At 32.2% G+C, this 13,396-nt stretch overlaps 1 protein-coding gene across 7 annotated transcripts in view; it reads left to right on the top strand.

The window, feature by feature from the left end:
• LOC144855481 (cadherin EGF LAG seven-pass G-type receptor 1-like) overlaps positions 1-13,396 on the top strand; it is an 89,411-nt gene that overhangs the window by 7,752 nt on the left and 68,263 nt on the right. For all 7 annotated transcript variants that reach the window (XM_078713364.1, XM_078713365.1, XM_078713363.1 and 4 more), the window contains exon 3: positions 5,609-6,235. In XM_078713364.1, the coding sequence (XP_078569490.1) occupies positions 5,609-6,235 (627 nt within the window). The remainder of the gene's footprint in view (positions 1-5,608; positions 6,236-13,396) is intronic.

The following is a 13,396-nucleotide window of genomic DNA, read 5'->3' as shown; positions in this document are numbered from 1 at the left end:
AAGAACGGAAAGGTTTTATAAAAGATTGTTTTGAAGCTGAAAATTGCTGCAAGAGTTGATAGAGACCGGAATCAATTGAGGTTTTTAAAACTATATAAATAATCTGTTCTTTTTATATGTGAACTTGTTGACAAGAAAGTTCTGTTCTTTCAAAATGGTAAACCTTCAAAATATATGGTGTTTTAAATCTGTATTATCTGTTGCTCAGTAGAAACAGGCCCTGTATCTAGTTTTTGTCTACATTTTGTGTAATTCTTCTAAAGGCCTACAGAATATGTTTTGTTTACTCTCTTTTAACTGCTTTGCTGTTTTTACATTAAAAAGAAAGTATTTGAAAATATAGGATTTGGTATCTTTTTTAATGGACAACAAAATCCTTTATTGCAGCGAGTTGGTAAATTTTAGGATTGATTGAGTTTTCAATATTACTGTCTTTAAAGAGGTTTAATTTTCATTATAAATAATCTCACAGATAAGGTTACAAAATTAGTAAAAATTGACTGATTGAATCTAATAATGTGTTGAATCAAAATTCCATTAAGGCATTTAATTCATTCTAATCTACAGCATTAAGTACGCTTGAGTGAGTAATTCCACAAACAACAAGTATTCACAATGGATCCATACAATAGTGTAAATGAATGGGTGTATTAAAGGTGGCTTTGTCGAACAGGTTCAATTCTTTTATGCTCTTTAATCTACTAACTAGAAGTGAATGGAAGGTAGGCAGTTACACAGAACAGCCGAAGAGTTACACAACACGATAACATAGTATAATAGCCATAGAACTATGTACAAAGTCTACCGTACCTTATTTTCTAAATTACTGATTTTATTTATTAAACTGTTTAATAATAATTGTTTATAATTATAATAAACGTCAAAAACAAACTATGAAATAAAAACTGGTTTTGTGTGTACTGCCATAAAAGCCCTTTTGGTCTAATGGTAGGATGTCTGCTTATCAAGCAGAAGATACTTGGTTCGATTCTTGGTTAGGGATAGCATTTTCTCATTAACCCATCATCTCCACCGTTCACTGGTTTCCACTGAGTGGGTTTCTATACCTAAATATTTAGAAAATACAATTAATTACTTTTTAAATTGCATTTTTATGTCCAGCTTAAAAGAATTTAACTGCACATATGAGACAAGCAAGGCATGTACTTTAAGAGATATAATATAAAATGCAACTCCAAATAAATACCATCATGTTCAGAATACTGCTGGTATGTCTTTTGTTCATTAGGCCTACTTGAGGGGTCAGACCCAACCAGCTGAGATGACAACATTGATGTGCGACAATGTCCAGTGTGATCCCCATGTGGTCTTGCCTAGCGGCCATCTAACCAATCTTATTTTTCATCCAAACCAATTAGGTATCATTTTTCTACCATGGAAGATTAGTATCTGTTTACATTGTATAGACATTGAACTTTGATCATTTGTTAATAATTTTAAAAACGTGCAAAATGCCTCCAGGAATATTGGTAAACATGGAATCATTTTGTTGTGTTTTTACAGTATATTTAATTCATATGTTGTTTATTCTTGATTTCAAACCAATACTGTAAAACACCAAAACAGGTTGCAAATAAAAATATTAATTGTTAAAATAAATAAATTGTTGCCAAAAGGCAAACACAATTACAATGGGTTATAAAATGTACTCTAGTCTGGTTATAACGCCCTTTATTTATAGATAAAAGTAACAAATATTTAGGTCTACTGTAGTAAAATAGAATTTTTGTAAAAGAAAAAAATATATATAAAAGCACAAGTTAAATACTTTGAGATACATGTTTGTCTTTCTATTATCTCTTCACCATATTTATTTTGACCCCCCTGGCAGTTTTAGACATAATGTACATTTTAAATTTTTCTCACAGTTCATTTGCCTCAGAAATGTCAAAATATTTAGCCATGGAACACCAGGATAAATGTCTATATCAATGTGTTTTCCCTATTAAATTATTTGGACCATAAAGGTATGCAAAAGTTTGGTGCCACACAACTAGAATCATATTTTACCTACAATTGAAAAAGAAATGGCAGAACAAGTTCAAGGTCCGCAAGTTTCATTTAAATTTATTATTTTTTTTTTATTCAATACGCATCCAACAGCGAGTAACTTGCCAATTACAGGATAGAAACTATTTAATAATTTATCTCATTTGAGGCTTAGGGAGTGGAGTTAAAAGTAAAGAGTCGTGAGTTACAACTAGGTCAGGATTGAACCCGGACCTTGGGAATGGCAGGAAGCATGTTAACCACCAAACTCTTACTTTTCTCTACAAAATAGACACAAAACTGTATGGTGTAAAGACCATATCTCTTGAACACACATTCAGTTAAAACAAAATTTTAATTTAATTTTCCATCAAAATTGCAATTGCGTGATCACAGTCATAAGCGTTCCAATGTGTGTTCCAGTGATCTGTTGGTACGCCACAATTGATGGTAAAGCCCCTCATATTTAATACCATTATCCAATAGGGGTGCTCTACTATTTTCTTCTTTCATAAATATATTCGTCTCTTGTCGGTTTATCCAGGTTAACTGGCACACATTGACTACATACACCACTGTTGGTTTGTGTAAACATTTTTTACCAACCAGGAAAATGTTTTAAAATAAAAATTGCTCTGAACTTTAGAATAGGCTTAAAAATTACAAAATAATTTCCCTCACATACAGCACGAAAAAGCTATTTTTAACATTATTTATCACTAGAAAAATGTGTGTACTGATTTTAGTTGTTGAAAAAACAGTTTCAATAAATTACCACATTGCTAGCTCCCAAGTTGGTAATTTACTATATCCTATATTAATCTCCTCTTAAATTATGTCAGATGATTTCTACATAAATTGATAAAATAAACTTTGTGTTGACAAAATGATATCAAGGGTATTTAGAAGTCATTTAGGTAAATTGAAATGTGATAGCTAGATTTAAAAAATGTTAAAATCTATGCCGTTTTGAATTTCATTATAGACAACATTATGATGAAGCCTAGGACATAATTTTACATTTATTTAATTCAACATTCATTTAAAAATGTTTTTAAACGTTTGCATTCTATTTCTTTTAGATGCTTTAAATGTAGATCTAATTATTTTATTTTGATTAACTAGCAAGTTTACATAATATACTGTTTGGTCATTCCTTGCTTTGTATTTGGCAGAAATTTCAATAAATAAAAAACAAACAAATTCATAATATTAAAATAAATTTGTAAAAAATAAACATGATGCAAAATTGGAAATAAATATTTCACAACATTAACGTGTAGACTTTATCGACCCTACAAGGGTAAGATACTTCCCTGTCCACTTGTTTTTAAAGTCTACTATGGATTCAAATAAATTACGATTATGGAAAGACATTTGAAAATTCTATGTTTCTATTCACTATTTTTTTTTTCATTTTTAAGGTACATTTACCATTGAATATAAATTCAGTTTTTTCAATACAATCCCTACATACATTCTATTGAAGGTTTTATAATGTCTGTTACTTAATCTCTGTGTTTAGTGAAGTCATGGTACACAATTAAAATAGTTCCAACAAATTGAATAGGAAGAAATAATAAATTGCTCATCTATTATCATTGAAATAACTTGTAGTTGATGTTTACGAATGTTATTGTCCCATAACTATTTTTCAATTGTCCCGAGAGTGTCATTAGACACAAGAGGACAATGTGTGCCTGACGCTATACCACTTTCATTGTACGAACGACTGTTATTGATTTTTGGTATGCAACACAGATCCCTTCTTTTGTTATGTTATTTCGGTTGTCTCATCTGAAAAGTTTGTACTTCAAAAATATATTTAAACCTGTGTTAGTTCAATTCAATTCAATTCAAAATTTAATTTCACCACAACAGAAAAAAAGTATATAGATAAATAAATATTATTATATGTTATATTTAAATATAAAAGATTGTTAAAATGATATTTTATTTTGCATATGATGTAATCAACAAAGCAGAAATGTTAGAATTTAGCGGCCCAATAGTTTATTTATACATTGAATACAAACGAAACACATAAAATGATTCCAATTCACTTGACTAAATGAATGATATGTATAGATAGATATAGATTTCATTTTAAACAACGCGCCACTTGACTGAGAGTGTGCAGAATGACTTTTTGACTTGATAAAATAGTTACCAGATTTTTGCCCATTTTCTCGATAAAATCTTTTTTTTAATCCAGTGTCTTCTTGAGTTTAGTTTCCAAATGTTGGTTGTATGTAGTACAGTTGTAGTCTTATCTCTTTTTTTATGGCTCTGAAATCACCAACTCGCTGACATTTATTCACTTCTACTAGGATGACAAAGAGAATCATTTAAGACAAATAGGTCTTCAGGAATTTAAAAAAAAATGTGATGATAATATAAATTGATATTCCAGTCTTTCCAAATTAATTTTAATCATTCCGGATTTAGACTATGTGTACCACAAATTCTTCTTGGAAGAAATCAAAATTCATTTCAGTTTTAGAAAATATTCAACAATCTTGTTTTTGAGCATACGTTTTATCTAATTTTATTGTCGTTTGATGTATTTTACATGATTAATTTCCAAAGTAAAGTCACATTTCTAGTTTATTTACCAATACAAAATCTTTTGTCTTGAACATTTTTAATTAATCTTTGACAGTGCATTGCCTCTGAAATGATTCCTTTTTTAAACGTAAAGTCGTTTTAATCACAATCAGTTCGCCATGAATCATCAAGAGTTCTATATTTATTTACAATTCAAATTTGACATTATCATCCATTATTTTGTCACAATCTATTGATGTTATTCATACATGGCCATTGGGAAGTTAGTTTGTTTATTGCAGTTACCATGGAAATGACAGAAACTGGTCGTTACATGATAGATAGTGATAGAATCCTCTTAGCAATATATTACCATTTTAGCATTTTGTATAAGACGACTTATGTACTAATGATATTTGGCAAGCTGTTAGGGGAAATTGGAAAATATCATACAGAATTTATATTTGTTTTATAAGGCATTTTGACTTCAACATTATATATAACATTATAATACTGTATCTATTTCGTGCCTAGTTTACCTGAATAAACCAACATAGGCTTTTTCCCTTCCAAGGGGAGAAAATAACTTGAAAATAAATAGTGAGGTATGCCTAAGGGTGCAACAATGAAACTATTGTCTTGGGAGAGGTGCTTAGAGTTTATATTACTTTTCCAGTTATGTTTTATCCATTTGAATTTGAATCATACCAGGTTTGTATATCAAACTCCGGTTCAAATCTCTGTTGAAGTGGCTTAGAGTATATGACTGGGTATACCTGTCAAATATATAATTTTTAAAGAAAGATATTCATATGATTATACAATTAATGTCACTTCATAACTTGCTTTTTATTGAATCTAATCAATTGATTAGTATTGAATTTATTTTGTGTAGATGATCTCAAAATTGTGGTCATCTAAGGTATACTTTTTTTCTATTATAAATTCTTCAAAAAGTGTCAATATTTGATACACTGAGGTGGAGAGTGAAGCAGGAAACAATAAAATAGTATATATATTTCTAAATTATTGTTTACTTTTTTCCCTCCAGATGGTGTGAACGTCAAAAGAGCAACATGTAACTTCCATAACACACTTGTGACAGAGGAGATGTTCTTTAGTTCTGTCACAGTCCAACTGGAGAACATCTCATCCAGTGACTTCCTCAGTAATAAGCTACTCCAGTTCATCGATGCTCTTGCTGCCATCATACCTGCTGAAAAGAACCATGTGTTCCTCTTTAGTGTTCGTGACGACATTGCAAAACAAACAATTCTCAATGTTACTTTCGCAGCGCAGCAAAATGATCGTACCTTCTTCCAATCGCAGTACCTTCAGGAACGTGTGTATTTGAAAAGAGCAGAGTTGTCACGCGTCTCCGGAGCAACAGTGTTACCATTTGGTGACAACCTCTGTCTGAATGAGATCTGTAGTTACTATGCACAGTGTATCTCTCCATTTATCTTCACGGATGTCGCTGATTTCATCTCCGTTCAAACAGTGATATTCCGTCCTGTGCATCCGGAAGTACAGTACCGATGTGATTGTCCACTTGGATTTACTGGGAATTACTGCAAGACCGAAATCAACTTCTGCTACTCAAATCCATGTGGGAACAGTGGCGACTGTGTGCAGAGAGAGTCAGGCTACACATGCTTATGTTACAGTGGATTTACTGGTAAGTTTTAATCAGATAATAAACTATATGATGAAATATAAATTGCTTTTCACTGTAGATTCATGGTCTTCCAACCTAATTACAGAGAATTGAATTGTCCAACGTAAGGTGTATGGTAATATACAGTATTTAGTGATAAAAGTCAAGGTGTGAAAACAATTAACTTAACAAAAAACTAATGTTTTTTGGTGAAAGTTCTGCATCACAGAGTGGTTGTCTTGTCATTTTCGGGCCCGTCATTTTCCAACTTGATTCAGTCAACGATTCATCACAAAGGAGGATTTGTTAATCAGACCTCTCCTGCGTGTAGAATGAACTTCAGGTGTAAGGTTTATTGATAGTTGTCCTGCGCTAATCCATGACCTAGTTTAAACAGAAAATGTGTAAAACTGAACATATAGGAGGCTTAAAACAGTAGGTTGTGTTAAAACCTTCTTATATACAGGATATCTTCATGTGCTCAGAAGCATTGAAAGTTTATGCAAAACTAAAGTGATCTGCCACGGCAACATAGCCATCGGGCTAAAGACATTTTGTACAAACCTCTCAGCATCTGATCTCATTGAAACTCATTCCACGGCAATCAGCAACAGGGTAATATATGAATAATTCATGACCATTCTCTGTGGAGAACCATCATCCGTATATCTTCGAATAATTAATGTATTTCGCGTTTTGCAAATTCGGAATAGAGAGTCAGAAGACTAAGTAGACGTCTTATATTGCTTAGTTTAAATTCAATTTGAATTTTAATGTACAGAATTGGCTAAATCAACTTGAAGCAAAATTGTGTGGCTCGTTCAAGGTTTTTTAATCATGTATTAGTACAGTATGTATAAATATTTAATACTATGAAAAAATACTAATTAATACGCCATGACAGGTGACACTCCTTCATGTAAGTAAAAAGAAGAAGATCACTAAATTATTAAAAATGTCATTAAATTACTGTACAGTAGAAACACTCCAATATGTTAATGTTGTCAAGTTTATACAATAGTTGCTTTTAACAATACATATTGTTCCCAAGTGCTTAAAAAATAAAGATGGGAGAAAAACAGATTGGATTACAAAAAAACAAAAAAGTTTGGTCCTGGCGGTTCTACTGTATTTGATTTATATTTTATATGTACAAGATCTGTATTGCTATTGGCTCGTCACTAATGATCTTGTATAGTATCTTGTAGTGCCTGTCCAAAGGTCAAATTGGAATGACAAATTTTATCTGAACAACTATAATTACATTTCATGTATCTACTTATGAAGCGTTAGTTCATGGCCAGAGGCACGCATTTGAATACTTTGCACTTTGTGAAATGTAAAAATGAAGTTTAATTCACGGAGGAATACAATTTTATTTGATTCCAAATGGCTCAATTTAATATCTTATGAACTATTTTACAATTATCTTCCACTTAGTTTGAGTATAAGCCTTCCAGTGTAATTATCCTATCCTTCAAAATCTTCGTTCCAGCCTAAAGCCTAACCTTAAGTATTCTATCTACCGTAGCCTAATTCAGCGCATCACCCACTTTTTACTTTTTGACACCCACACTCAACAACACACATTAGTATTGTAATAATTTAATATTTTTCATTTTTAATTTTATATTCTGTCTTTTTCATCTTCAAGTTATCACATTCTTTGTATTCACTTGCATAGTTTTTCTAATCAGTGCACAAGTAGGACTGCATTTTAAATCTCATTCGATCCTCTAGACAACTATTCATGTGTGTTGTCTTTGCTAATAAATTCATATTTATTTTCCTTGTCATTGCAATTATTATTGCTGATGCGCATAATGCCTCCCATGGGCTTCTAACATCTTCCAAACTGCCTAACAAATTAGTCTATTTATAAGTGAAATAGCTCGTTGCTGGTGGTTGAGAACATTTGTAAATGAGGCATCGTAATTACAAGGTGTTGGCAAATTGTTTATGGTATGTAATTGAAATCACGGGAAGGTATGTCAGTAGTGCTGTAGGTACAGACATCATTAATTACGTCTCGGTTTAAATACTTTTTCAAATTGTTTAGTGAAGAGAAGGTATTGTGCAAGGTGATTTTATAGTGTAGTTTCCTAAACTTCAGAAAAAAATTCAGATTAGGCCTCTTTGGGCCGATGCCACGCAAAGTTCAGTGCATACTATGGGATGACCAGTGCACCGGGGTAACCCCTACTCACCTGAAAGATGTACCTAGATTTCATTCCAAATCAGTGAAGGCTTGTTCAACCACCATGTACTGTATTATTACCATGTCTGATAGTTTTCAAATTATAACATTAGACAAGCGTGTTTTTTTTGTTTGTGCGTTTTAATGCAGAACAACCTAAACCACAACATTGTATCTCTGATAGACCGCAATTCAACTCCTATAAAGAAAAGGGCATGTAAAAATACCCCTGTTTTAGTGTAAAATTAGGTGGCCACTGTTTAAAAAAAATTACCAAGGCTGTTTCAAAGAACGCCAACTCTTTAATACTGTATGTATAAATTGGATGTGCTGTTTCATCAGGTTTTTAACCATTTTTTAATAGTTTGAACATTAAAGACTCAATCGTCTGTTTTACTTCCAACCAACATTCTATCTGACAGATTCTTGATATAATACAGTAAATACTGAACAAGCATGTACGGTGATTAGCTTTCGATGAGCGATGGTTTAATATCTCGTACAGTATCTAGAATCCGCTTGTTGATGGATACGTTATTTCCATGCATGTTCACAGCGTCAATTATCATGCTTACTTGCAAGTTACAAATCAAATATTAAATCGAGATTCACTGGCCGAAATTAATGTTTTAACAACAATATATGAATGTTTGAAGTGTGTAAATATTTATTCCAATAACTTGTCGGAAAATTCTGTCAAGACTCATGAAAATAGACTAATTAGAAACAGTTGATTGCTAAAGTAGAAAATCAATACAAATTTAGTTTCAAGTGAATGGAGTTTAATCTTTTAAAATTTGTGTTGACCTAAAGTAGTTCAAATGTTAATGTTTTTTTTACAAGAAATAGGAAATTGTGTCTAGAAATGCTTTCTTAAAACATCTTTACATTTGGCCATTGATTGTTTTTGTTGTTGTGGGACACACGATTTTGAACAGTTTGCCAAACAATTTCAGTATCTGAACAACCACTTACAAGTTACAACCCCATAGTAGCCTACAGTTACTCTAGGGCAACTACTGTACTGTACCCCCTTACGGTTTAGTGGTTACACTTTGACTGGAGGATTTTCCTAGGGAACTAGGGGGATAGATGGGTAGGGGAAGGGGAGAGGATTTCTTAGAATCAGCTCAGTTAAAATAATTAATTTAACTTTGTCTACATCTTCATTTGTGCAATTGAGTTGTTTCTTTCCTTGCCTGACGTCTTTTAAAAAGGCCTGTAGCCATAACACCTCCTGGTATCAGCTGTTTAAAATAATGTGATAATATTTCCCTTGAATTTGATCTGCCAGATAGCAGGAGCTGGTATTGTAAACAGTGGATTCTCACTATGTACTTTGTTATTGAACTGTATTGCTCATTTTCGGCTAATACTACTGTACCATGTTCATATTAGCGTTTCTTTGTTGAACCTGTAAGCTGTCAAGCCCGTAGAAGTTCATTTTTCTACAAAAGGTATAATGCATCATGAGCCCTTCTGACAACAAATGACATGATACCAGGCACGTCTGTGTGGCATTTTATAATTTTAAAATTACTGTATGTTTACTACTTGTGGACAGACAGATGAAACTGAAAATCATTGAGAAGTTTTGTATGACTTTTGTATTTGTATGTATGGCTCCAGTGAGATCTTTTATAAGATTAGGATAAACTGATACAGAGTTCTATCAGAGCACATCTAATTATAGAGCTGTATACATTTAATTAGGGAAAAATTTGCAACATTTCTCATGGAAAACCATGATCCAGCAAGCCCCACACTGTGTATTCGTACCTTAATGATCGACACTGTTGGAGATCACCACCCTACATATTTGTGTTTTTGTGTTAGAGTTTAACTGACATTATTTGTGTAGTCTGGAGTGAAAATGTTTCAATTTATGATTTATTTTTCACAAACTTTGGAATTTATGTTTTAAAAGAATATTATGCATTACAACATAATAATAGAAACAGACATTTTGTGTAATACAGTCGACTCCGCCTAAGTCGAATTCGCGTAAGTCGAAAAATCGCGAAAGTCGAATTTTTTTGAAAGTCCCAATTCTTTCCTATACATTACTGTGTAATTTTTATTTGTAAGTCGAATTTTTCTAAGTCGAAATTCGTCTAAGTCGACGTCTTTTTGCGGTCCGAATACACACATTCTTTAGTTATTTATATCGTATAAGTCGAAGTCACAAATCACGCGGCAACAACGCGGCTAAAAAAGCCGATGAAACGTACGTAATTCGATAAACAAACGACAGAGGAGATAATGTGGGACCATATCGGTTCTCTCAAGCAGGTTGTATAGTATAGGCGGCGTCCTACAACTCGCGCTAGTGTAATAGTGTATGAGTTGAGTTGTTTCAGAGTTGAGAACTTGAGCGGCGTTTTGTGGGTACCCATTTTGTGCTAGACAGATGGCAATAAACAATGGATACCGATTTCGAATAAGAACCGAAATGTATTTATTATACGTTTTCGTATTGTTTCGGGCTTAAACCATAAAAGAAAATACAGTTTATCATTGCCGATAAAAGAGGCTTAGCATTTATTAGGCCTAGCTAGCTAGCTAAGCAAACTCAATTCAAGAAGGCTCATCGCGTGGGCCGCGATCGCGACAGGGCAGGGTGTACTAGGCCTAGCCATAGCGCGGCTAGTGAGTGAACCTAGGCCTAGGCCTAGCATTTTTTTTTACAAATCTGTAAGTCGAAGTTCGCGTAACTCGAATTTTTATACCGGTCCCATTAGATTCGACTTAGGCGGAGTCGACTGTAGTTATTCTCACTAATAAAAGCCTTTACCTTAAATAGAATGCCTCTTATATTTGACCCATTTCATAAATTTCATGAGTCTATAAGTTCCCCCCTTTCCACAATGGTGGATGCACACATTATTTGCATCCTCTCTTTGGAACGAAATTACTCCTTTTGTCAGACATTTACCCACTTTTGATTAATTTAAAATTTATATAAAAACTGATTTTATCAATTTTCTGGATACAATTGGCCTTTTGATAATTTTTTGTGTGGATTTGGCACAATTTAAACGTTTGATTTATTATTAGGTTTTTTGCTGTTCATCTTATCTTATCCAGTAGTTATTTGTTATGCTTAGTTTGTATTAAGAGATGAAGCTAATTAATATTATTATGTTTAAAATTTATACAGTATAAACCTATTCTTTTGATGTTTGTGTTAAATTAAAATGTTGATATTTCCAGGGATAACTACATGAATTAAAATCTGTAAACACAGATGGTAGTTAAAGTTATCTTATTTTGTTAATGGAATTTCAAAACACCAATTGAGGTAACTAAACAACATAAATTGATCAAAACAAATTTATTGCATTGAGTAAGTTATTTTATAACTCCCATTTGGGACTAAAAACCTCCATAGAATGCAGACAACATTTTAAATGTATGTTCCCAAACAGTTGTAAGGTTGCCCTATGTCAATTTGAATTCCTTTCAATTTGCTGATAATTTGCCTCCCTTTGGGAAAATTGACTTAGAATTTTGAGAAAGGTGAGATGTACTTGTTTGCAATTGTAGTAATAATTTTGGGAATTAGATTTTGAATGGATTATGCTAGGCCTGTAGCCAAGGGGAGGTTTTATCATTCGTGTGACATCCCCTTGTCAAAGCAAACTCTTCTTGTCATTGAAGAAAACTCCCCTGGTCAAGAAAACTTGCCTTCAAATAATTAAAAAATTACAGCGAACCTCTTTACCTAAATTTATTCATAAATAAATAAAAAAACATGGTAGTTGTAACTATATTTTATATATATGGCCTGAGTAAAAATAAGTATAACTAAAAGTATATTTCAATATTTGGCCCTCCAAACTTAGTATGTGTTTTCCCTCATTCTTGAATAGACAAGATGCCGCTAACCGCTCTTTGTAAATTTCTGCATGATAAAGTAGTGAGTAATGCCCTTTACGTAGATCTGTGAGATATTATATTATTATAAAAATTTGCCTTGTGGGTTAAACATCTTCTTGAAATTGTGTAATATTACTGATCATAGTCATGTGAAAACAACTGTTGTCATTATAAACTAGAAAGTGTCTGTCTTAATGCTGTGTGATTTAGGCTAATTTCACTACAAGCTTGTGTATGCAAGTTTGGTGTAAAGGTTATGTAACCCGCTTTTAAACTTTACAATAGCTTAAGCCGACTAACAATAGAACAGAAACATAAAAAACAAACGAGTCAATTTGAAAATAAATAGGGTTTTTAAACAACTCGCATCAAAAAAACTTGTACATTAAATCTAATTATGTTTTAAAGTTACAAATCACAAAATATAATTCTTGCCTCTTGTACAAAAATGAAGAATTTTTTGGACAAGTAGTTCTCGAGAAAATACAATTTTAGTTTACTTGTTAATTTAAGTCTGTTCACCGGCTTTTGAAATTTCTGTCCTATCTTTTAACACTAGCAAGTCTAAAAATAATTTTAAAAAGTGGTCCAGAATTGGGACCATGGTCCGGATTGCCTCCAAAATTTAATGGAGTGGTCCGTGACCACATATCTATCTATATGTCCATTGAGATCCAGCCACTGATACCCACAGCATTGTCATTTTTTCAGTAATTTGCCTTTGGATTTATATTTTCATTTTGGGAAAGATCTTGTAATTACTTTTTGAGTAACAAACTAACAAACACACGCGATCGATTACATATACCTCCTTGGCGGAGGTAAATAATAAAATCACCTACAGGGTAGTATAAAACCAGTTTTATTATTGTAGTTTCAAATTTTTAATTTTGCTTGGTCAATCAGTCACTGCAATGTATATTAATGTACTGCCTCAGGTATACAAAGTTATTATACTACGAATAATTAATGATCTTGAAAATGTTACACAAGTTTCAAATATTTCTCTTGATTTATTAATATGTAATTCAATATCAGGATTATATTTCATGCTTTAATTATTCAAATCTCGATCATAATTCAATATGAATTTGATATATGATTTT

This window comes from Antedon bifida, chromosome 11 (genome assembly GCF_963402885.1).
Source record: "Antedon bifida chromosome 11, ecAntBifi1.1, whole genome shotgun sequence".
Classification (NCBI taxonomy): domain Eukaryota; kingdom Metazoa; phylum Echinodermata; class Crinoidea; order Comatulida; family Antedonidae; genus Antedon; species Antedon bifida.
This window is presented reverse-complemented; position numbering and strand designations above follow the sequence as displayed.